This window comes from Sinohyriopsis cumingii, chromosome 19 (genome assembly GCF_028554795.1).
Source record: "Sinohyriopsis cumingii isolate HCF-2022 chromosome 19, ASM2855479v2, whole genome shotgun sequence".
Classification (NCBI taxonomy): Eukaryota; Metazoa; Mollusca; class Bivalvia; order Unionida; family Unionidae; genus Sinohyriopsis; species Sinohyriopsis cumingii.
In genome coordinates, this window is record NC_142979.1 from 48,173,574 (window position 1) to 48,198,070 (window position 24,497).

General features: G+C 33.3%; 1 protein-coding gene across 1 annotated transcript in view; it reads right to left on the minus strand.

Annotated features, from left to right (window-relative positions):
* Positions 1 to 5,513: 5,513 nt before the first annotated feature.
* Positions 5,514 to 24,497, minus strand: part of LOC149775657 (uncharacterized) — a 64,056-nt gene continuing 45,072 nt past the window's right edge. Inside the window, exons 7-8 of the mRNA XM_089944480.1 lie at positions 21,774 to 21,913; positions 5,514 to 18,466 (exon numbers count right to left, since the gene is read on the minus strand). Of these exons, the coding sequence (XP_089800606.1) occupies positions 18,302 to 18,466; positions 21,774 to 21,913 (305 nt within the window). The 3' untranslated portion in view covers positions 5,514 to 18,301. The remainder of the gene's footprint in view (positions 18,467 to 21,773; positions 21,914 to 24,497) is intronic.

Below are 24,497 nucleotides of genomic sequence, written 5' to 3' on the forward strand. Positions count from 1 at the left end.
TTTGTCTCTCTCACTTTGCATCCACGAAGATTTCTAACAAGTAACGACCGTCCTCTTGTGCGGATGAATTTGATTATGATACTAATGAAGACAAATGTTTAGATTTGCAGAACCGTGTAACGAGGTGATGATAGTTATCACCATTTGAGATTTCCTTTGTTCAAAGGGAAGAAAATAAGAGTATATTCAAGCAGAATTTCTTTTATACAGTTGGAAGACTTGGTATGAAATCTTCACCAACTCAGAAGGGTATGTGCTCACCACTATAACAAGATTTTAACTTCTTGTACAAAAATACATACTCATTATAGCAAAACCAGAATCCAGGTATAGTCAAGCTCTCTCTCTCTCTCTCAAAAATGTTGAGGATTTAATAAAACCACTCCTAAAACATAAATAATAAACAATGTTGAGTAATTTAATAAAACCACACGTAAACTACTTTCAAGTCCCTCTACTCTCTCTCTCTCTCTCTCTTTTCTGATGTTTGATGAGGTTGATATGAACCGAATTGATTAGAAATGGAAAATAAACATTTCACAACAAATTAAGAAAAATTACATTAGAAGTTCATCAAAAAAAACTATGTTCGATGATGTTGCCCAAGTCAGTTTGAGGGACGGTCTTGATGCGACTCAATGGCACCGGTGTTATCAGAGCGGGCTGCGGCAGCCTCTATTCACCTCTATAGTTTGTTATGGCGCGTGAAAACAAATCGACTGCTTCATTTAACAGCCTTACAACGCGTGTTATATAATTTTCCAATCTAATCCAGCATATTCAAATGTTTTGCGCTTTTAGCCCAATAAGTGTAATCTCCCCTTTCAATGAAGGGGCGCCCTCTGTCCTTTTCACAAAGTTGATCGCACGCTGTTGTGTTTAGTTCATTTTGTCAACAGTACTTGCGCATTATGGTTGCATATGTGTGTTTCTTCGCATTTTCTGTTGTACCTTTTTTTTAAAATTTTATGTTGGCTTATTCAGCTTGATGTTTGTTTCATTACAATTCGGTTTATTTCGTTTAGCGTTTGCTTCTCATTCGTGTTTTGTTTGTATCTTCTGACTTTGTCTGTTTTGTCTGCGTTTCGTTTCTGATATTTGAGTACTGATCTTATTAATTTAGTAGCTGTTATTTTCATCGTTTTTCTGTTGTAATTTTTAGGATTTACCTCTGAAGTCCAGGAAGTGAAAATGACCAAGAAGAGCTAGTAGTTGTTGATAGATGCTTATCTTTAGTCAGGCCAAGTTGTATACTCTATGACCCATAATACACCCATTAATCATACACTAAAAATAATGGTTATTAAATGGTATTTTAACAATACCAAGTGCATACAAAGTCTTTTTGAAATGGCCTGAATAACATGGTAGGCAACTTGAGTAATCAGCATCGTGCTAATATGCTGAACAAAACACTGACAAATAGACCCTACTGACAACTAATAAACCACAGACATTTTGACCTCTTAAATGTCTGTTATTTTCATTCATTTGCATACAGGCAAAAATAAGTTTGTTTTCACGGAAAGTACGTCATATCAACATATGATTTATACCAGAAGACTTTTTATAATTTTGAATTATTCTAAAATTTGTCCCCATCTGGCCTCTTTGCATCTTGAAAATCTGGATACTGCTAATCCTCATCGATGGAAGCTTGTATTGACATGGGCTTTTCACATAAATACGTCCAACGAATTCGTCTCCTCTTAAATACTTCTTATGAAGTCTAGTTGGTCCCAAATGAAAATGATGCCGATAGAGCTATCACTCCAGCTATCTTACAAATATTTTGATTGTTCAAGATCATCAGCGATGGTTACTTCACTCAGCAGTTAAAAAGAAGAAAGATCATATATTAGATTCCTGGAAATTCTGTTCGGCCTGTCATGCGTCTATCCCTACGAAAGACCCTCGCTATAATCATTGCACATGATAATATTGCAGAATAATACCAAGGTATTTTTGTATTCTGGAATGAAGACATAAATAATAAGAGATAAAAAACAATACAGTCACTCTTCCACACGATAGCGGACACTGGCTTCTAAAGCATAATTTTACAGAATAATACATAGGCGTATCTTCTGATGTATCTCACCTGAGAATATCCTTACGATGATATGTCATTTGCATGTAAAGTTCCATTTATTATGTGTATCACAAAATATTTTGTTTTCTTTATTTCAATAAATTTATAATAATGATAATAAATTATTATTTTAGTTGTAGTAACGAAAGAATAAACAATATTTTTCTCAGTGCTTCACACACAAAAAAACTTGTTATTTACACTTATTGTTTCTAATACTATATTAACATGAAGACGACATACTGCTTTAGTCAATATATCATTACTTTGATATAGAAGATTATTCGATAATAAAAAAACATTGATGATGATAATAGTAATACTCGTGATATTTAACTTTACAAACTAAGGAGACATGATTCTTGTGCAGCCAGGTTCGCCATTCAAGCATCGGATGTCCCAACCTCCAAGGATCGAAACACAGTCCATTTTCCATCACGACTAAGCACATATCACCAAAAACGGATGTTAAAGAGTCAGTGTTATATGCACTCCTGCATGGCAGACATACTCGCATGGCGACCTAGTAACTTGTTCTCATCTACAGTTATTACGGATTCAGCGGACGAAATACAAATTTTCTAACCTGCATGATAGTATTATTTGTATTAAATATAATTTTTCCTTGTATTATTAAGCATTCTCCCGTAGAATCCAGGGAGAGCTCTTTCCGTTCTGTTTGGCGTATATTTATAATTCCCAATAATTAATCATATATACACCTTGATTTCTTTCGTCGAAATCCTGAATGACTGTAGATTGATGAGAATTAATTACAAGGTCGCCATACAAGAGTATGACAAAATCTATTTGTTGTTGTTGTTGTTCTGGGGTTTAACGCCATTTTCAGCACAAGATAGGCCATATATGGCGGCCAGTATAACTGGTGGAGGAAGAACCCTGGAAAACCCAGGAAAGAACCACCGACCCACGAGAAGCTACTGGCAGGCTCTCCAACGTACCCACGCTAGCCGAGCCTTGGACTCGAACATACGCAGACAGAGGTGAGATGGCAGTGATCCGGAACGGTGAGCGCTTTAGACCACTCGGCCACTCGGGGCCCCCAAAATCTATTTGTATCCACTGTTGTATTTTCATATCTTTGCACGTCAACAAACTCAGCCTTCTAATGGTCATGAACAAAACTAACATAAACCCTTAAATATGAATTTAAAAAAACCCCGATTCATTGTATAATCTGTATTAGCATTGGTCAATTTATCATTCTGTCAATATTTTGTACTTAATTTTGTTTTTGACTCGTTTAAATTCTTCCCACAACTAAGTTATATTTATATTCTCCTGACACATCTTATATATAAACAGATAAGTTAAATATAATTTGTATTCATTAGTGTATATTACAAGATTCTTGGATATCCCGTTCGTGTTAAAGTGCATAATGTACAATTGTACATATCGACAAGTCATTGCATACTTATTTCTATTCTGCACTGCAATATATATATATATATATATATATATATATATATATATATATATATATATATATATATATATATACACACACACACATATATATATATACACACACACATATATATATATATATATATATATATATATATATATATATATATATATATATATATATATATATATACATACATATATATATACATACATACATATATATATACATATATATATACACACATACACACCAAACATTTATTGTAGACATTTACCGTTGCTTTACTATAAAGTCAGTCTTGGGTCTGAATACATTGGTGCTCATTTAAAAGTCAGCAATAATTTGAAATAAACTATTCAGGTTGGGGAAGACACATATCAAATTTAATAAATCTATACTACGACCCTGAAAGTAGTTTTCTGCATGAATACCAATGAATTGTGAGAACATATTAAAAGTTGTAAAAAAATATACTGAATTTTAACTATGGTTGACTGAACAATCTAGATACATAAGAAACAACAAAAAGATACAGAAGAGTTATTGTTAGTCACGCAGGAGATCAATTCCAAGCTGATATAGCTGATATGCAAGCATATGAAGAATACAACAATCTTGTCAGAGATACATGTTTTCTCAAAAAATGCCTGGTCTAATAGAGAAAACAAAACAAGATCATTTATACAACGCATTCAGAGATATATATAATGAAGAGAAATGAGAAATGTACAGTTCAATGAAGGGAACTATATATTCAGAAAAGTAAAAACGTTTATTGGAGAGAGCAAATATAAAATAATTTTCCAACTATTTAGATAAAAAAGCGTATGTAGTGGAAAGTCTTAATCTTAACATGAGACTGTGAAAGTTTTGTAACAAAAAATAAAACCAGAAAATGAATCGATGTATAGCCTAAGTTTATTGTGGGATACAGTACTTGTTATCAGATATTTTACCAATTAAAAAAAAACTAAAAAAATATGCCTAAAGTATGATATTTGGGTATCTGACAACTGATACCTATGCAACTCCTAACTGTACAACAGGTGAGACAGTTTAACCTTAAAATAATTCTAATTTTGCAAAAGGCTAAATTTCTAATTTCAAAGAAAATATTTACAATTATACAAGTAATTTATGGTGAACCTACTCTGTATAATGGGTCGGTGGTTCTTTCTGGAGTTTTCCCGGGGTCTTCCTCCACCATTAATACTGGCCGCCATTTATAGCCTATCGTGTGCTGAAAAATGGCGTTAAACCCCACAACAACAACAACTCTGTATAAATTGGGTGATGTAAGGGAAGAGAATACTGAGGGAATAATTTATGAAGGAGTTATCTCCACTATCATACTATATCATGTGTTGAAGGTTGAAACGAATAAAAACGAGCAGCAAAAATATGTTTTAACAAAATCAGAAGGATATGATAATTAATTTAACAGTTAGAAGCCCAATATTGTGCTGCTAGAAAAAATGCAAGATGTAAAACTGGCTGCTCCAAAATAAAAAAAAAACATCTCAGAAGTTTAGCAAAATTATTCTGATGGACAATTTTTGTGACATCTTGTTGTTCTAGGGTTTAACACCATTTTTCAGCACAAGATAGGCTACACATGGCGTCCAGTATAACTGGTGGAGGAAGAACCCTGGAGAACCCAGGAAAGAACCACCGACCCATGAGAAGCTACTGGCAGGCTTTCCCACGTAACCACACTAGCCGAGCCTTGGACTTGAACCCACGCAGAGGTGAGATGGCAGTGATCAGGAACGGTGAGCACTTTAGACCACTTGGCCAACCGGGGCCCCTTGTGACATCTTGTAATAACAACTTAGTTCTCAAGATGTGTATTGGTACTGTATTTTTTATTTTAACAAATAATACAATTTACCACCAACTGTATTCGCTATGTTTGCTGATCAAATTAAAAGCAGATTATGATAAATATGTCAAAGGACAATATATAAATATTTTGAGGAAAACAGATTCATTGTTTTACCAGTTTATTCTTTTAAGATTTAGTAGGATTTAATAGGATGAAGGATGAACATTGTACATGTTACAATAGTGTTAAAGAAAGAACAACTGACCAAATGGAATGTCAAAATACTCTGTACATAGGGTGCATAAATATTGAAAATATTACCAAATCAAGCTGGCATTATAATAGAGAAAGTGACAAAATCTGAAACTGAAAACCAGAAAACAATTGCTTAAAACTGAGGAAAAAGTCTAAAAAATTGATCACTATTCAATCATAAAAAAGTAAATTTCTGACTGAAAATTTAAGCTGAAATAACAGTACATGTACCATGGTGAGATATTTGCTGTATATAAAATAACAAAATACGAAAAAAAGAGGATTAAGTTTTCTCCCGACAAGAACATAATAAACAGAATTGTTGCTCAAACATAAAAATAACAAGAGGGTTAAGACTGATTTAACAGCCATGTAAATGAGTATAGCTTTGATGCAGGATATTATAAAACTAATCAGAATATTTTTTCTAATCTGTTAAGAAGCTGAATCATATTTATAGAAAATACTAAGAAGAAATATTATAAACTGGGTACACTAAACGTCCAATGAGATTTATCAATTAAACTTGCAATTAAAAAAAATGGAATATTTCATGTTGAGGATTGGTATAGAAGAAATGTTCCTGTGAGCATAGTGAATAGAAATAAAAAAAAAGAGTAAAGTTTTAAATATGATTGATAAACTAGAGACAAAATTTGGTCTGAAATATTATCTAATGCTACATGTGTATAGATAGATGCTAAAATAACAGACTGATGCTTAGATTTACTAGAAAGGATAGGAAGAAAAAAAAGTTTAAATATTGAAAATAGAGATACAGTAGTCCCCCTCTTGAACGGCCCCCCTGACCAGCGGCCACCCGCTCCTTACGGCCAGAATCCGTTGGCACCGACGAGTTTGTGTTCAAAAGTACCCCTCGCGAAAGGCCACCCGCCTAACGCGACCAGCATATTAGTGCAAAATCATAAAATTTACCCCTCACATGCGGCCGCATTTTATTTGAATATGTATCCAGAACCAGCACTGTATTCATAACGTGTGTTAAGTAATCCGATTTCTGTTTCCCGATGTCAGGTTTTCGTTACTTAAAGAAGTGTTGAGTAAAGTACATTTACCACTAAGGTTAATATTATATCATTTACGCCTCACGAGAAGCCAAATTTATTCCATAAAAACCGAGAAAGACTCAAATTTTAATCCATACAAAAGGGTACTTACATGTAATCCAATTAGCCTTATTGCTCTGTTATCATAAGATGTCCGGTTTAGTCATTCTGATAATTGTTAAGAATACAATTATCGAATAGTAGTAACAGCTGAGAAGTGGCAGTATCGATGTACAATACCAAAGTCAGCAGGAAAATGGTTTAATAGCCTTTATGGCTTCCCTTAGTAAGATGTTGAGCTTGCTCACTTTGGTAATCAGTGGCTATTACTACTGACAATAATTGTCAAAATTAAGAATCCTAGCGGCCGCGAGGTCAAATCTGCGTGATGTTAATGATACACATCGAAGCCGTTTTGGCTTCTCTCACCTAGTTTCAAGAAATGTATAAAAACAATAGGGTACCAGACTGCGACTAACGAATCACGTGACAAGATCACTTCCTTTAAAAATACACGGCAATTTGTTTAGATGCATACAAAATTGTTTTATCAGTATTGTAGTTGGCAACATGAATAACTTACTGCAAAAAGATCAACATGTCATCGAGGAAAATAAAAATTCTCAGTTTAGAGGAGAACGTGAAAGTAATTCAACTGATGGGGGGGGGGGGGGGGGGCGGGGTCGTCGAGGATCCTTGCAGAAAACTAACGTCGGGAAAACTCGGATAAACAATATCGTGAAAGATAATGAAACAATTCTGCAGAAGTGGAAAGGTGAAATGGACGGAGAAAGGAAGATTGTTTGAGCCAGGAGACGTTTGTATCCTGATTTGAAAGACAAGAAAAAAGCAAAAATTTTGTCAGTTGAACTGGGATATGACGACTTTACCGCAAGTAACGGATGGTTGCACAGATTTCAAGTGCGACACAATATCAAGTGTTCTGTCATTAGCGGCGAATCTGCTGATGTTAATAATGAAGTTGTCGAAGATTGGAACAAAAGACTAAACGATATATGCAGGGGATATGACAGCAAGGATATTTTTAATGTGATGAGACTGGTTTGTTTTTTAGACTGTTACCAACAAAGTGTCGTGATGTGAACTGTAACATAATTATAAAGACAGTTTTAAAACTGTATCAGTGGTTATTCATAGCATTCTTTTGCAAATGATGACAAAGTTTGTTTTACATTATTTCACATCATGCATGTGATTTTTTAATTAAAATATTAAATATTTAAAATTAAATGTACTTGTGACTTTTTTCATATGTATTTACTATTCGCATTTGTCATCTCCCTCTAGCAAGGCCACCCGCATTATAAGGCCACTTCCCTGTTGCATTAGGGGTGGCCTTATAAGAGGGGGACTACTGTATTATGTTTTTATGTCATAGAATCTTTAATAAATTCACCAAACAATATGAATAGACCACCTTAATATAATCTTGACAAATATAAGTACTGGCTTAATTAACGATAATTGAGCATATAAGATATAAAGAAAACTGAGAAGGAATTTAAGATGTATGTTAACGTCTACAACAGAGTAGATAAACTTATAAAACCAATGAGAAATTAACTGAATTTAATGAGAACAATTATCATTATTAGAAACAGGATATTTAAAAATAATATCAGCTCAAGTAAACGAAACAAACACCAAGAAACACTTTTGCAAAAAGTGTCTGAAACAATTTATTCTGAATCCACAATAAAATAACACAAAAAGCTGATCACATAATAGACATAATGAACAAAAAACTTGATGAAGTTAAATTCAAAAACTACCCTTTCTAAGTGAAGTTTCATTTGTTTTGTAATATGACTCCGAAAGCATTACTGAGCAAGTAACTGGAGACAAACAAAACCATCAAGGACAATAAAAAAGACCACAATAATGAAGATTTTCTCTGTACATTTACATTAAAATTATTTTTAAAAACCTAAAACTTCAGTTTACAGATCTGAGTTCATAAATATATTTTACTAGCAGTCAGCTGAAAAACTGTTTATGAACAAATTTATGCCACGAAACACTTCCAACATAATTAAAGCATTATAACTCCACCAACATGTCACATGTGAAAAGGAGATTAAAGAAGAAAATGATGAAGCTGATGAACTTACAGATGAAGTTACCAAGTCAGAGATCACAATCACCAAACAGGTCAGTTCAGAGGTCACACACATTTGGCATGTAATTTAGATTACAAATGTCCGAAATATATATATCACCATAACTATTTACAATATGGATACAATTCTCATCTGGTTATCAAGACCCAAGTAAAAAGACGATTCACATAAAGGAGGTAGAACCCACCAATGATAAAAAATGCATTTTGTTTGGTAGGAATATGTAGTGAGACAAGTGTAACATAAGGTAATGATGTTTTAGAAAAATAGATTCATAGACTGTTATTGATTTGCTAACTAATCACAAGAATAACTTGCTAACAATCCATATAATGATAAATTGTCAGAAACAATAACACATTTTAGAGGAGTCAAAGGCATACACAAAAAATCGAACACGAAACAAAAAATTCTGAAAACATTTGAGTAAAGATATCTATTGATGCCAATAAACAGCTTTTAAAATTGTAAGGAAACTAAATTACCATCAATGAATCAACATTTAGTGAAAAGTACTTTTAGTATGGCACTCACGACATGAAACATTTCAAACAAAATTCACTTACATAACTGAAAAAAATACTTTTGTTATCTAACATTTGTGAAGAATTAAAAAATATTATGTATGAACAATTCTAGACAAGACCCAGCAGCCTGGATTAAATTATGATGCTTGGTTGAAAAGAAGTAGGGCAGAATTGCTCAAAGATTATCCGTTCCTGATGACAGAATAGGCAATTAGACAAAGGTTGTATAAAAACAATGACAGCATTAGACAAGTCAAGGTCATTTATATGTATGGAAATACAAATAATTTGCATGAATTGGCCAGGTTTCAACCAATGCCAGTCCAAAGCCGTCATTAAAAGGGTTTTCCATTTGGTCAACAATGGTCATATCTGAAGGGGAATTGGCACCATTTGTACAAATCAATGCTACTGCTTCAATGCAGTCCACAGTATTATCCAATCACAATGGAGAAAGTGACCATCACTAATCCGTTAAAAGAAATAAGAGTCACTTTGTTGAGAAATAAGTTACATTTCAGAGTGAATTTAGTATTACCTCTATTTACAAGTGAATTAAGTCAGAACACTGTTTATTAGACAATCTGGATAAATAGTGAATAGAGACATTTATCTCTTATGGAGATGTCCAGAAGCAACATAAGATGGATGTTTAAAAGTAACTTAAATCTGGTGAAATCAACATCAAGCTGATAAGGACTAAAAGTTGTGTTGAGTGAACATTTGAATAACTTGATGTTCAGCACTGATCTACAATGATGAGGACTGCCCCACTGTTAAATCTAAGACTATGCTGAAATCATCCAGTTTATCAACAAACAAACAAAAAAACAGATCCCAAGAAGCAGAAAGAAAAAAAAAGAAAAAATTAAATAAAAATAATAATAATAATAATAATTTGTGATTAATGGCATGGAATATGTGAAATGCCATAAACAACTGTATTACACATATAACAAATAAATGACAAATGTTTCAGGCACTTTAATATGGCAACACTAGCATCTCTCAAATTCAGTTTCACTTGTTTCCAAATATCAGTGCTAAAAAAATCTGATAGCCCAATGCCTGGGGCTTCTCTAGTCTTACATCTATCCCCTCCTGTATTTCTAAGTTAACTGCCCAACAGGCTCAATGAACAAAACATATAACTTGCCTCAGAAAACTTTGCTTGTACTGAATGAATGAAAATTAGTTTTCAAGTTGCTGAAAGACTATTAAATTATTGATATTTAAATCCATGTATGCCCATTACCCTTATGTAAACCTCATGTTCAAGATGAAGCATGTGACCTATGAATGGAATACAGCTTGCCTGGAATACCTATAATTCATGCTCACTTGGTTTTAACATGTGATTCTACTAGAGGTAGGACAAGATACCGTTTTCAAGGTCATCTGTCACACATACTGTTTTTGTAGTTGAGATCTGCTGCTTTTAAAAATTAACAAATATTTTGTTTTAAATAAAGAAAGAAAGAAAAAAAAAAAAACAGTAACAGATTTCTTCCAGCAGTTGTTGCAACCAGTGCATTGATGCATGACTGAGTAATAAGTTTAAGGTTTACAAATAAACAACAAATTAATTATTCACCTTATTATTGTAACCTGGAGAATTTAGATCAAAAGCAGGATTTTTTGAGGTATTATAATTAATAAAGGGATCAAATGATGGTTATCGAGTCCCTGATTAAAACTTGACTGACCCTTGGCAGAAGTGAGATAGATTGAAAAGACCAACCCATAAACAATTTAGGCAGAACACTTGAGCAAGTATTTGACTTTTTTGTTTGTTTGTTTAACTGATATTGCGTTGTACAAGATGTTTCAAGTTAAGTTTAATGAATAATAATTGAGCTGTCCCTTGCTAACGATTACACTAGTGTAATGGCACACTGGTTAAATATATTAAGCAGAACCTAAGAACAACAACAAAAGTGTAAAGAGAAACTGTATAAAACAAGACATGCTTTAGATCAGTGTTTCTCAAACTGTTTTGTCTTGCAGCGCACCAAAAAAGATCTAAAAATTTTCACGGCGCACCTGAAAAGATTTAACAATTTTTGTGGTGAAGAACTTATTTATTTTTACATATATATTTAATTTTAAAGTTAATGTGAAGGATGTGCCTGCTTTCGAGAGCAAATCAGATTGAAGTGAGGCTCCAAAGTCGACAAACAAGCGCGCATTTCATTGTTGATTTTAATAAGTCTGTCCCTTTCTTCAATTTGATTTCAGTCAATGGTGAAAATCCAAACTCACAAAACAACGAAGACACAAATTGCAGAATTACTTTGATTGCTTTTGAACTGATTGCAGGAGGTGACTTCTTGATTGAGATCCAAAACTCATCCAGGTTCTTTTCGGGAAATGCTGACTGAACAAATTTATCGTTTTTTAAATCAATGAGCTGTTCTTCTTCTTTGGTTGTAAGGTTTATAGTTTCGTTGTTTCCGAATGGATTGATCACCCATCCATATTCATAACTAGCATGTGATGGGAAGTAATGCTGCAGACCCGATTGTATAATGGGCTGCATGTATTTATTATTAGACTATTATTATAATTAGAGCGATCGAGTTCTCCCGAGATCTTGCACAAGTCTCGCATTACGAAAGGAACCAAAGAATGACACACTGAGATTGCGTTTTTATATATGTTACTTTCTTAACTTTTGCAACATTGATTTACCATTTAATTTTTCGATATGTTTAAGGTTTCAAAACACTAGCAATTTTAAATATTTTTCAAAACTCCCACGGCACACCTGCAAATCTCTCGCGGCATACCAGTGTGCCGCGGCACACAGTTTGAGAATCACTGCTTTAGATGCTAATAAACATCAACACTGCTTATCAAATGAGTAAGGTTGACACTGATAGAGCAATTGCACATCAGGACCAAAATATTGCCTTATGTACAAGGATTACAATGTTGTGATAAATAAGAGTAAAACGAAATAGAGCAATCTTGGCCACATGCATAATGTAGTTAGGGCTTGTGGAATTCAAGCCTGTGTATGTGATTTCTTTAAAAGTCACCAGCCCTGAGCCTACATCCAAAATTTGTTTTCTCTGAGCACTGAATATTTCAGAATCTCAAATGTTAACAGTAATAATTTACAGATAAATGTGTCAACTTAGAGATATTTTTCTTTATTAAATTGTTTCTACTGTAGCAAATTGATATAAGAAAAAACACAATTACTTGCTAACAAATATCTACAGTTGTTTAAAGAAATTTTAAGCCTTAATTAAAACACTTTTCAAATATGTATTATGTGAGAACTATACCTAACTGAACTGAATTTCTTTAATATGCGAAGATCTTGCTAATAATAAAACTCGTCGGATATCTTGATGAATTACATCTATTTTATTCACAATTGAATCAAAGATACAGTCTCTAGATTTCAACTAATTACAAATTACAAATATGTGTTGATCTCACTCATTATCAACCTCGTGTGAGAGCTTGATGGCAAAAGCCTATGTTCCAAGTTTGATCAAAACTGGATCAGAATTATAACTTCCAGAATGGTAAGAAGCTGAGCCAATCAGATATAAAATGACCTCATTAATATGCATATATCCTACTCATTACTGAAGGTATCCAAGATCTTCGTGATAGAAGTACATATTCCTAGTTTAATTAAAGTTGGATTTGAGATATAACCTTGAGAGTGGTAACAAGTTTAGCCAATCAAATACAAGATCACCTCATTAGTATGCACAGACCTCACTCGTATTCAATATCTTTGGAGATACTAAAAATATAAAAGTATATTCTAAATTTCATCAAATGGTAACAAACTCAGCCCATCAAGATCTTAATAAAAACATATTGTAATTAAAAAAAATCTTTGAACTGAATCTGAGAGAATACAAAACATTTAAACTTGATAAAAATGTATACGTTTCTTATTTCAGAATTTTTAATTTCTGACTGTATCTTCCAAAACTAATGGATAAATAAAATGGGATTAAATTTGGAAATCAAAAGACTAATGACACTGGTAGTTACCAGAGGGATTAGCATCCCCTTGCTATAACTATTCTTTTATGTATTTTCCATTACTACTTTACCAATTTAGTAAGAAATAAAATAACATACCGAAGATGAATTTCCGTTAGGAAAAATACTTCATGAAAACTTTGAAAAAAGTCTTTTATAGGTTTATATCATCATTGTCTTTGTAGATTTCTGATATGAGTGAAATCTATGGTTATTAATGATCTGATCTTGCACGTGATCTTGGCTGATTTTATTACCATTCTGAGGAATATATTTCTTATTGAACTTTGATTAAACTTGGAATATAAGCATTTATCATCAAGATCTTGGATTCAAGGACTTTTCCTTGAAGAAATTATTTTTTTAAAAGGCAAATACAAGGATTTGTTATGGTTGTATGAACCATACTATGCTCCAAGTTTGATCAAAAACGGCTAAAAAATAATGGCCTTTTGAGTGATAAGAAACAAACATTGATATATAGATGATGGATACTTTATCATACAACAAATATTGATGTATGGATGATGGATACTTGACCATACCAAGTTCACTAGGAAGGTGTGCCAGGTGTGATAATAATATGATGGATAGTGTTCAATGCAATAAAACTTGTCAGGACAGTCACATGTTTCATCTGCCAAGACATCTATCATTTTCTCTCAATTAAGTTCATGTGAAGAGACTGAAAATTAGCCACCACCATATCCATCACAACATCCACACCTGTAACATTTTAAAATGCTTATTTTAATCAAGGCATTATGTCATAATAAATTGCATTTGATATTGATTGTTTACTTCATTTGCAAAAAACTGGCCCAACAAATCAAATGTCAGTTGTTAAGAAAGAGTCCTGACAAGAGGGTCTAAAACTATGCAACAGAAAGAGTGAAACCAACAAGTTTAATAAAAGTCAACAAATAATGTATTTCACTAAGTTACAAAGCAAAAATTTAAGAGAACTGATAGCACTGTTAATTGAATTCCATATAACCCTAAATCTACTATCACATTAAAAAGTTAAGAATGTTTCGAATGAATTCTTATAGTACCACGATGATACAATCCAGAATATCTTTGAACAAGTTCTCAATAATCCCAATGTAGTGTTTTAGTCCAAACAAATGGGCACTTTGTAATTCCAATGAATAATTTAATAAAGAATTCCTGTCAAATTATATCTGAACACAGCTATACACTTTGATCACAGATTCCCAAAGACTGACATGAAATGAATGATTAATTGTTTACCAAACCTCCATTTATACATATTTAAATAGACCTACATTGCAATAGAATGTTCTGGAAAACTAACATTTCCATAGAAAATTCCAATAGCCCTTGAACTCAAATACTAATAAACATCTTGTTTACCACTTGAAATCATGACAAAAGTTAGATCCAGAATACAAATTAAATATACACAACATAGTTCACTTGTTGGTCAACAAGTAAGGTCATCACAATTACTGCTGTGAACTATGTACAGCTTTCACTGTGTAACATTTAGTTCCCAATGAATACACTTATTCAATGGTTCTAAGCTACGTACTCTGCTTGGGCCAATTCAAGTTTCACTGAATCATTTAGTGCCAAATAATATTGGTCATTATACAGCAGATTTTGTGACAGCTGGCCACATGGTGTGGGTTGTGAGCTATGTTTTTACTTAAGCAAGGCCATCATCTCAGCAACTGATCAACATGTGAATGTATTAACAACCTATGAAACATGTAAAAAAAAGAAAATCCTCAGTACAAAAATATTGTTAAGCACAATGAGAAAATTTCAGAAGCATACAAAAATATTATTTTCTCTCTGTCTACATTGATTAAATTCAATGAGTCTGCATTGGTGAAAACTTAACAGTTCAGTATAATTATTCATATCTGACAATGTTTTAACTGTTTTATTACACAAACAGTAGAGAACCTAACATGAACCTTTCATCCTCAATCACCATTCCATCGAATGATGTCAACAGACAGTAGAGATTGAATGAGTCTGCAGATGAAGTCCTTAGCGTGAGGATGAAAGCTTCAGGTTAGCTTTCTCTATATTGTCAAATATCAATAAGTCAGACTGAGAACAGATGGTGTCACATGATGTCTCGGCAGGTTAAACATGCAGTCACAAGTTGTTTGGACTGATCGATGTCCATCTCTCATATTATAACTATGTATGTATGTTTTCAATATAATTTATACCTCCATCTTCCTGTGCAATCATCCAATTATTTCATTCAATTTCAACTGATTGACTTCTTAAGTTTGGCTGGGTGTGTTAAATAAAATAAGCCAATAAAATTTATAATTATACTTTCTTTAAGCTGTCATAAAAAGGTCAAAATAATATCAACTTTCTTCTCAAGGCAAGGAAAAATAGAATTTAATTAATGAAATCACATAAAATTAAAATACTATTAATTAGTAGATCAAGATAAAATAGAAATTTACTGAAGCAAAACTTCAACAGTAACCAAGAAGTATGACAAACCTGTAACAAGCTCAGAAAACTGCAATGAAGTAATGTATGAGGGGAAAAGTGTGCAGATCAATGGGCCATAATTCTGGAATTCTGCATAAAGATTGATTGCATATGCAGTCAGGTAGATGACTCCTTTGACAACAGAGAAGACACTTACTGACCATTAAAACTTTATGCTACCCTTCACAAATTACCATATGTAGTCACTAATAAATTGAGTCAAATTGCAAACAACGAAGATCCAGATGTGCCATAGCATAATGCACCTGCCGATCAGAGTCAATGTTGTTTGTTCTACTGATTACTCCTAACAAACTGCACAGACCCAGACCTGCCTGTGCATTATGCGAAAGCAGATCTGGGTCTGTGTAGTTTGTAGTTGGACTCATTAGTGAGTATATACAATACATGGATTAGATTCTTGCTATGCATGAGTTTCTCTTGTTCATTCACTTCATTTCATTTGTTTTATTCACTAAAGAATCTAATGTCAACACTGTATTGTTAAGTGAAATGTGCATTGCTACACACACACACACACACACACACACGCACACACACATTGCTACTGCTGTAAAATATACCCAACTTCTGTTCACCAGCATGACAGCACAAACTGTGAGCTTCTGTGCAATTATTTGTGCCCATCAAGCTTCCACTGAATTATTGAAAGTCAGCCAAAATAACGAAAATTTTGCAGTAGCAGCAAAGTCTCCTCAGCTGAAATATTCTGATGCAACTATGAATAAAAAGTACACTTGACTTGGGTGTCTATTGTGTATAAAATGAAATCTGTGAAATACAAATTTGATTTTAAATAGCTGATTGAGAAGATAATTACTGAAGGATTAACATAATTAGATTGAGAACCATATAAATAATATTGCAACTTAAAAACCACATCTCACCTCTGTCCAACTGAGTCTGAGTCATGGCACTATCAATGTGTGAAGTTTGCCAGCAGTTTCCCATCAGTCAGTGGTTCTTTGTTGGGTTTTCCAAGGTTCCTCTTCCACCAATATACTGGTTGCAACATATAACTTATGTGCTGAAAAACGGCATTAAACCACACAAAACTAAACCAAACCTTCAAGGTTTCTGTAGAATACTATGGTTTGCCTTTAAATATATACTATGATCAGAGTTGCATGACCTTTAAAAACTTTCACATAATTAGTCAACTTTGCTGAGGACATCCCTGGTACTGTCTCTGTCCAAAAAAGATGCCTAATTCTCACTGAACGCTGATGGAGGCAAGACAATAAATTTTATTACTCAATTATATACATGGACGGAATGCTTATATACAGTACATAAAAAATGGATAGGCAACATTACACATGTGCTGTGTTGAGTGTAGCTAAGTGTATTTAAGTGACATATGTTAGTTTAATACTCTGATTCTATACTGCCCTCATCCAGAGGAATGGTGCAGACTACCTGGCCAATGAATGGACTATCTTGTATATTCAACTATATCTGTAGTCAAATTGCAGCAGACTGTTACTCCATGATTTGTGAATCACAGTCTAGCCTGGGCCTCACTCCCTGCAGTCATAAAACAGTCGGAGCACAAAAACTGAAATGGGACTTGAAATGCAAAATCGAAAAATGATAGGATTAATTTGGGAGGTTTGTTGGGATTAAAACTATAACATTATGCGAACAATTTCTTAATTCGAACCCCACTCTGAGAAAAGTTATTAAATAATCAACATTTTTTAAGATTTGAGCACGAGTTTAATTTTTGTGCTCAGATAGTATCATTGGCCTTGTCCCATATTCTCATAACAAAGCAAGATGAATATCACAAAACTCCAACAGTTTTAATTTTAATTAAGTTCTTAAATTTTAATTAAGTTCTAATTTTAATTAGAATTAATGTAAACATTTTGATTTTTGTAACTCTGGTCCTTTTCCTTGACATTTAGTTTTTTAATTAAACATAAATATCAATGAAATTTAATTTGTTAAGTTTTAAACTTGAGCTGGAGTTCTGTGCTCAGAAAGGTTTGAGAATATCATGCCTTATAATAACAGCATAGTGGGGTGTACATCAGTGGCAGCTACACAGGCATGAGTGGAAATTGTTTTATACGCTTTGTGTATCATGTGCACCTCCAACTGCTCAAGTGGATCAATTCTGTTTCAGAAAAAACCATTAAGGTTCTGTATATCAAAATGGCACACACTGCAACTTGGGTACTTATTGGCACAATTTTTGATGGATTGAAGATGCTTATATTGCGTCCTTTGAGGTAAATTTACCCACAATTCCCTACCATTCTGGAATGAGGAGTATAGCTATGTACAATGAACATCCTCTTTAATATATGGTTAAAAAATATAGCTTCAGATATTCCTGAATGGAAGACCACATGATCAATATCGTAATAAAAATCAGCACACCATATCATTCCAACTTTACAGTCTTTAGGCAGTTTGTAGATTTTGGCTACCTAGCCTCAATGACATCAATACAGTCCCCATTCTCGATATCCATGGACTCTGGTGTCTGTGTGATATCCATCTCCTCCCCATCAAAGAAAAACTTGAGTCTGGAACTATCTACATTCACTTTATCCGCATACAGCTTCACCAATTTATCCATGGTCTTTCTCTGTAACAGAAATAGATCACCATGATGCTATAATTTAATAATCCTTTTATAAAAATGTTGGCATCAAAAATGTTGTATGAAAACTTAGACGAAGGATTATAAAGCTTAATATAAACGCCTTAAATAAATCATGTCATTAATGAGAAATAAATTGTCTGAAGGTTAATACTCAGACATATCAGATCAGACTGTAAAAGTCTTAAACTTATTCAGACATATTAGATTAGACGTTAATTAAGTCCTAAACTTACTCAAACATCAGACCAGACTGTAAGTCCTGAACTTGCTCAGACATCAGATCAGACAGTAATTAAGTCTTAAAGTTACTCAGACATCAGATCAGACAGTAATTAAGTCTTAAACTTGCTCAGACATGAGATCAGACAGTAATTAAGTCTTAAAGTTACTCAGACATCAGATCAGACAGTAATTAAGTCTTAAAGTTACTCAGACATCAGATCAGACAGTAGTTAAGTCTTAAAGTTACTCAGACATCAGATCAGACTATACGTCTTAAACTTGCTCAAACATATCAGATCAGACTGTAAATTTAATAGAATAGGGATCTGAAGATAGAATGTGTTTTTTTTGTAATGTAATATTTATAGCAATACCAGGATATTAGTGTATCCTGGAACAGTCCAACTAACAAGTTCTCCCAGACTGTTTGGGTGACATCTTTGAGAGAAATTTCAATTCTGGTTAAGCTGGGCAGATAACTGATGTAGAATCAAAAAAGACTTTTTGACCCCACACTAAGCAGTCATTCAGCCATTGCAAGACAGACTTTCAAAATGGACAGTTAACCAATCCAAATTCAAATCTGGATCACTATTAACATTTCTTTGTCCAATTCATTGCTTTGGACTAGAGCTATTGGATATGGGTGCAATGCAACGGGCGCCACTCACTACAATTTGCTCCTTAGGGCCTGAAACAGGAACCTGTGTTGAAAAACCAAAGTTAGGGGGTCATGGTTCCTCTAAATGATGATGTGGAATACTTAAAATCAAACCCTACTCATTCTAAAATCTATCAATACAAGCAACACCCCATTAAAAATTATTTAAGTTGATTGTCAAGGATCAACTCCAAAATGGTGTAGAAGAATACAAACTCTTAAAAGCAAACCTAGGTCTATGAGACAATAGTCATATCAAATTACATCAGAATGTGTTAAATAGTTCTTGATCTATGCTGATTACACACAACATCATCCCATGAAAAGATATGAATGGTCAAGGGCAAAATCTCTATCCAAAATGGGGCCCTGGGTTGGTGAATGGTCTAAAGTGCTCGTTGTTACTAATCCCTGCCATCTCACCTCTGTCCACATGGATTCAAGTCTTGGGTTCAGCTAATGTGGGTGTGTGAGAAAGCTTGCCATTAGCTTCCTGTTAGACTCAGTCCAATGTACAAAGAGCTGTCTCAGTTACAATGCCGTTTGATGCTATTAACATTCTGAAGATTAATTTCTAATTGGGTATTGTAAGTTTCTTTTTCATAGAGTTGTTTGGTGCTCACATTTTAATTTCTAAAAAGCACAATTAGTTTCAAATGAAAGGGTAAAATGCCCAATTTATTAAAATTTGATTTGACAAAACTTTTGCAATTCTTGTGAAATTTTCATCACTGTGACTGACTTAACAAATTTTGCATCTGTCTTAAGAAACTTCTCAGAATGAAACACAAGGACTTGAAAGTAAAAGCTTCATAAATTTGTAAGTGAAACATTCTGATTTTGAGAGATCAAAGAAATAAAACACATGCAAAGCAACCAAACGTACTCAACTACAAATCTTTTATGAAAAACAAAATTTTCTTAAAAGGTGCAATAAACTCTACCCGTTATAGCAGTACTGTCAAGAGTCAGGAATATAATTCGTACTTCAATGATTTTCAGATTATTAAATATATTGGATTAAAGTGATTACATTTCACACAATTGTTTTGACAGATGTGAAAGTTAAATAAAGTCTATTCACCTTTAAGTGATCTCTGTCAAACTGCATTTGCCCAGTATTTGAAGAATTATCAAAGATCTCATCTTATTTACATGCTTATTGGACAGTTCATTTTCCAACTACAATCTTTTATTTTAAATCCAAACTCAAATACAGATGATGTTCGCTTTATACCAATTCTATTTACGTGTTTTCATTTTAATGCCATTCATGAAGAAGAGGTGACATTTAATTTGTGCCACTGTGCTCATTTTTACACCATCGCTGGCGCCATGTGCCATGACTCGCATGCAGCTGATGTACATATTATATATATATAATTTGTTTGAAAATTATGCATAAATTATCATAACTTGAAAACTCAGAGGTTCAATTTGCCCAAGAACTTCTTCATGTACAATTGGAAAACTACTTTTGATTTACGCCAATTTTTGATTTGTACCATAACCTCAGGTACGCATCTAGGATGTAAATTGAGCATCACCTGTAAATACTAATTTTGGCACTCACTTGTTCCATAAATTGATCTCCTCTCTGCTCAGCGATGGTGATATGAGTTATGTAATATCCTATAATCTTCATTATTAACTAAGTCTTATTTGAATCTGAAGACCTATCAGAATAAGAGTTTCATTTATTATGCCTAATTGTTTGTTCTAAAACAGCCTCGGATGCAGGAGGTTGCGGGTTTGAACCCCGGCCGAGTATAACCAAATACTTCTAAAAGTGAAAATTGTACTAGCAGCTGCCTTGCTAGGTGCTCAGCATTAAAAGGTTAGTTTTAGGACTTGTCGACCTGGTGTCAGGATAATGTGACTGGGTAGGACATCATGCTATATGTCTGCGGCATGATGCCCCAGTGCAAGACATCACTATAAACTGTCCCAGTGCAAACATCGTAGCAAGTAGCAATATGACTGAAAAATTGTTAAAGCTATGTTAAAAATTAAAACAACACAAACTGTTCTAAAACAAATCAAAGAGGCTAGACTGTAAGAGGATTAGGCTCAGGATTATTCACTCACGTTTGTTTGTACAACAGTTCAGTTGATTGCTTGCTTCTTAACGCAATGCATATGCTGTCAGTTTTAAAAAAGAAGACTATTTTAAATTAGATTTTAAAAAAGCATGTATGGAAATGATCTTTAAGTGGAAGACCATTCTTATGTTCGGACTATCCAAGATACCAATGAATAATTGCTGCTTCCAAAATAATTATTTTACTGTTATGAAAAAAGTAAATTTATATATTCTGCAATTTATTTAATATTTTCCATATTGAGTTATCAGCTCAATATCTGAATCATTGCCCCTATACTGTTTACATGAAGTGACTGACCAACCTTGTCAACTTTGATGAAAACCTTGTTTCTCCTGTTGCGACTCTGAACACACAATTCAATTAAATCTGGATTCTCTATGCCCAAGCTATTATTCAAATCTGGCGAGTCACCTTCTTCAAATCTGGAGTTGATGTGGCATTCTACAAATAAAAAAAGAAGACAAAATGTGTTCCTAAATCCCAAAGAGTACAAGCTTATTGAAGCAGAACTAATGAATACTATTAAGATGTTCCTCCTGGTTTAAGTCCCACTTAAAGTCATGCAGCCAGATTGAAAAGCATTATAAATGGAAGAAAATATTTTGCAACTATTTTGTTCTTTGCTTTTAGTCATAACAAAGTAATATCAGTTTAGAAAATTTTGCGAGTTCTGCATATTTGAGATTAAAATCAAAACTTTAGGAATTTATTCATTGGAAAAAAATATGTGTTACTCCTTAGTATTAATACATGCAATATGATTCTTGTTCATACATTTTTCTCAATATGTGTTCATATCTGTGTGTGTTTGTGTGTAAACATTCAATGCAGCCGGCTTATTTGCATGAAAAAAAGAGAATATAAACTTAATCTCTATGCAAATGAACAGGAACAGACTAAAAGCAAGAGAAATAACACTTTTCCTAAATGATAAGAGATAATCATTAAGCAGTTCGAGATAATCTGACTCTAAATAAAGACTGAGAGTTGTGACTGGTTTAGAACATATATTACAGTTTAAACTGATGATGAAATAGTATAAGCATTATTCACAACTGCCATAACATGTGTCATGCTAAAACCTCAATTTTTGACTCCCTGACATTAAGTTTCAAAAACCACAATCTTCAGTAATCTTTGAAAAAAAAAACAGAAAGCGACCACCTCAACACTTACCCGTAACATGAAACATATATTTTAAAAAATTTTAACAGTCCTTCTTAGTGCTCATGGAAAACAATCCTTCAGTAAGTTTATACAGCTAATTGTCATTGAGGCAATTAAAGGTAAGGTGGTTGGGTATTAAACAACCACCATTTCACATATTAACAGGCTGACAATAAGTAGGGTGATGTGTCAAGTTCCCAGAAGACTGCAGTGGAGGAGCCCATTAGGTTAATTTGCATAGGTAAAGTTAACAACATGGAATAACCCAATTTATTTAAAGTTACAGGTAAATCTATGAGATGCATGTTGAAGAACTGAAGTTACCTCACATCAATGCCTTGAAAGAATGTTTCAGCCATCTTTATTAAAGATTAGTGACAAATTTGTGAACAGTGGCAATGTTTCTTTTATGTCAATTTTACTTCATACATAAATTGCTAATTTGTATTGGAATAGTGTCCAAGTGTGATTCATTTTTGAATGTCAAAATACATTTACAAATCAACATCAGTCATTCTGTAATGTATGACATCTGTTGAAACATCATCTGTATGTAACAATATGACACACGAGAATATATCTGACACACTGAATTGAACATTTCAGATTTGTTCTCTTTATTATTATTTGTTTTGTTAATCTTGTTAAAATACCAACTATTAATATACCCATGCTCTTCAAGATGATTTTAGTCATAAAATCGATTAACTTAGTGACAACTAATAGCTACATGTCCATGCTCACACAGCTGATTCATGGTGATAAAGAGATTGCATTATCACTTATAAAAGACAGACATTTATTACTGATTACTTGTATGGTCCCCACTGGAATCTTGTACCCACCCCCAACGAAATGGTCAGTCCCAAATGTGATGTATATTTTCATTTTTTGAAAGATTCAAGTTTATCTTGTGGTCAAAGACATCAGATCCAGTTTCAACAATGCTAACATTCAATCGGCAAGTACAACTCAATTCTGACAAGGATTCATCCAGCAGGTCAGTCTGAATAACACATCATCAAGTTTCTAGCAAGAGTACAAATAAGAACAACACTAATCACATTTGCATTACCTACAAAACCCGTACTGAACTAATGAAAGTAGCAAAGACTGCATCCAATTAAACCTATATTTTGCCATCCAATGGATTTTAAAGACTGAAATAATCATTCCCATAATAGTCTGTACAACAAAATGGCATATCAGACATACAAATAATCATTCCCATAATAGACTGTACAACAAAATGGCATATCAGACATACAAATAATCACTCCCATAACAGACTGTACAACAAAATGGCATATCAGACTTACAAATAATCATTCCCATAACAGACTCTGTACAACAAAATAGCATACCAGACATACAAATAATCATTCCCATAACAGACTGTACAACAAAATGGCATATCAGACATACAAATAATCACTCCCATAACAGACTGTACAACAAAATGGCATATCAGACTTACAAATAATCATTCCCATAACAGACTCTATACAACAAAAAAGCATACCAAACATACAAATAATCACTTCCATAACAGACTGTACAACAAAATGGCATATCAGACTTACAAATAATCATTCCCATAACAGACTCTGTACAACAAAATAGCATACCAGACATACAAATAATCACTCCCATAACAGACTGTACAACAAAATGGCATATCAGACTTACAAATAATCATTCCCATAACAGACTCTGTACAACAAATGTCATACCAGACATACAAATAATCATTCCCATAACAGACTGTACACCAAAATGGCCTACCAGACATACAAAAAATCATTCCCTTAATTGACTCTGTACACCAAAATGGCATACCAGACATACAAATAACCAA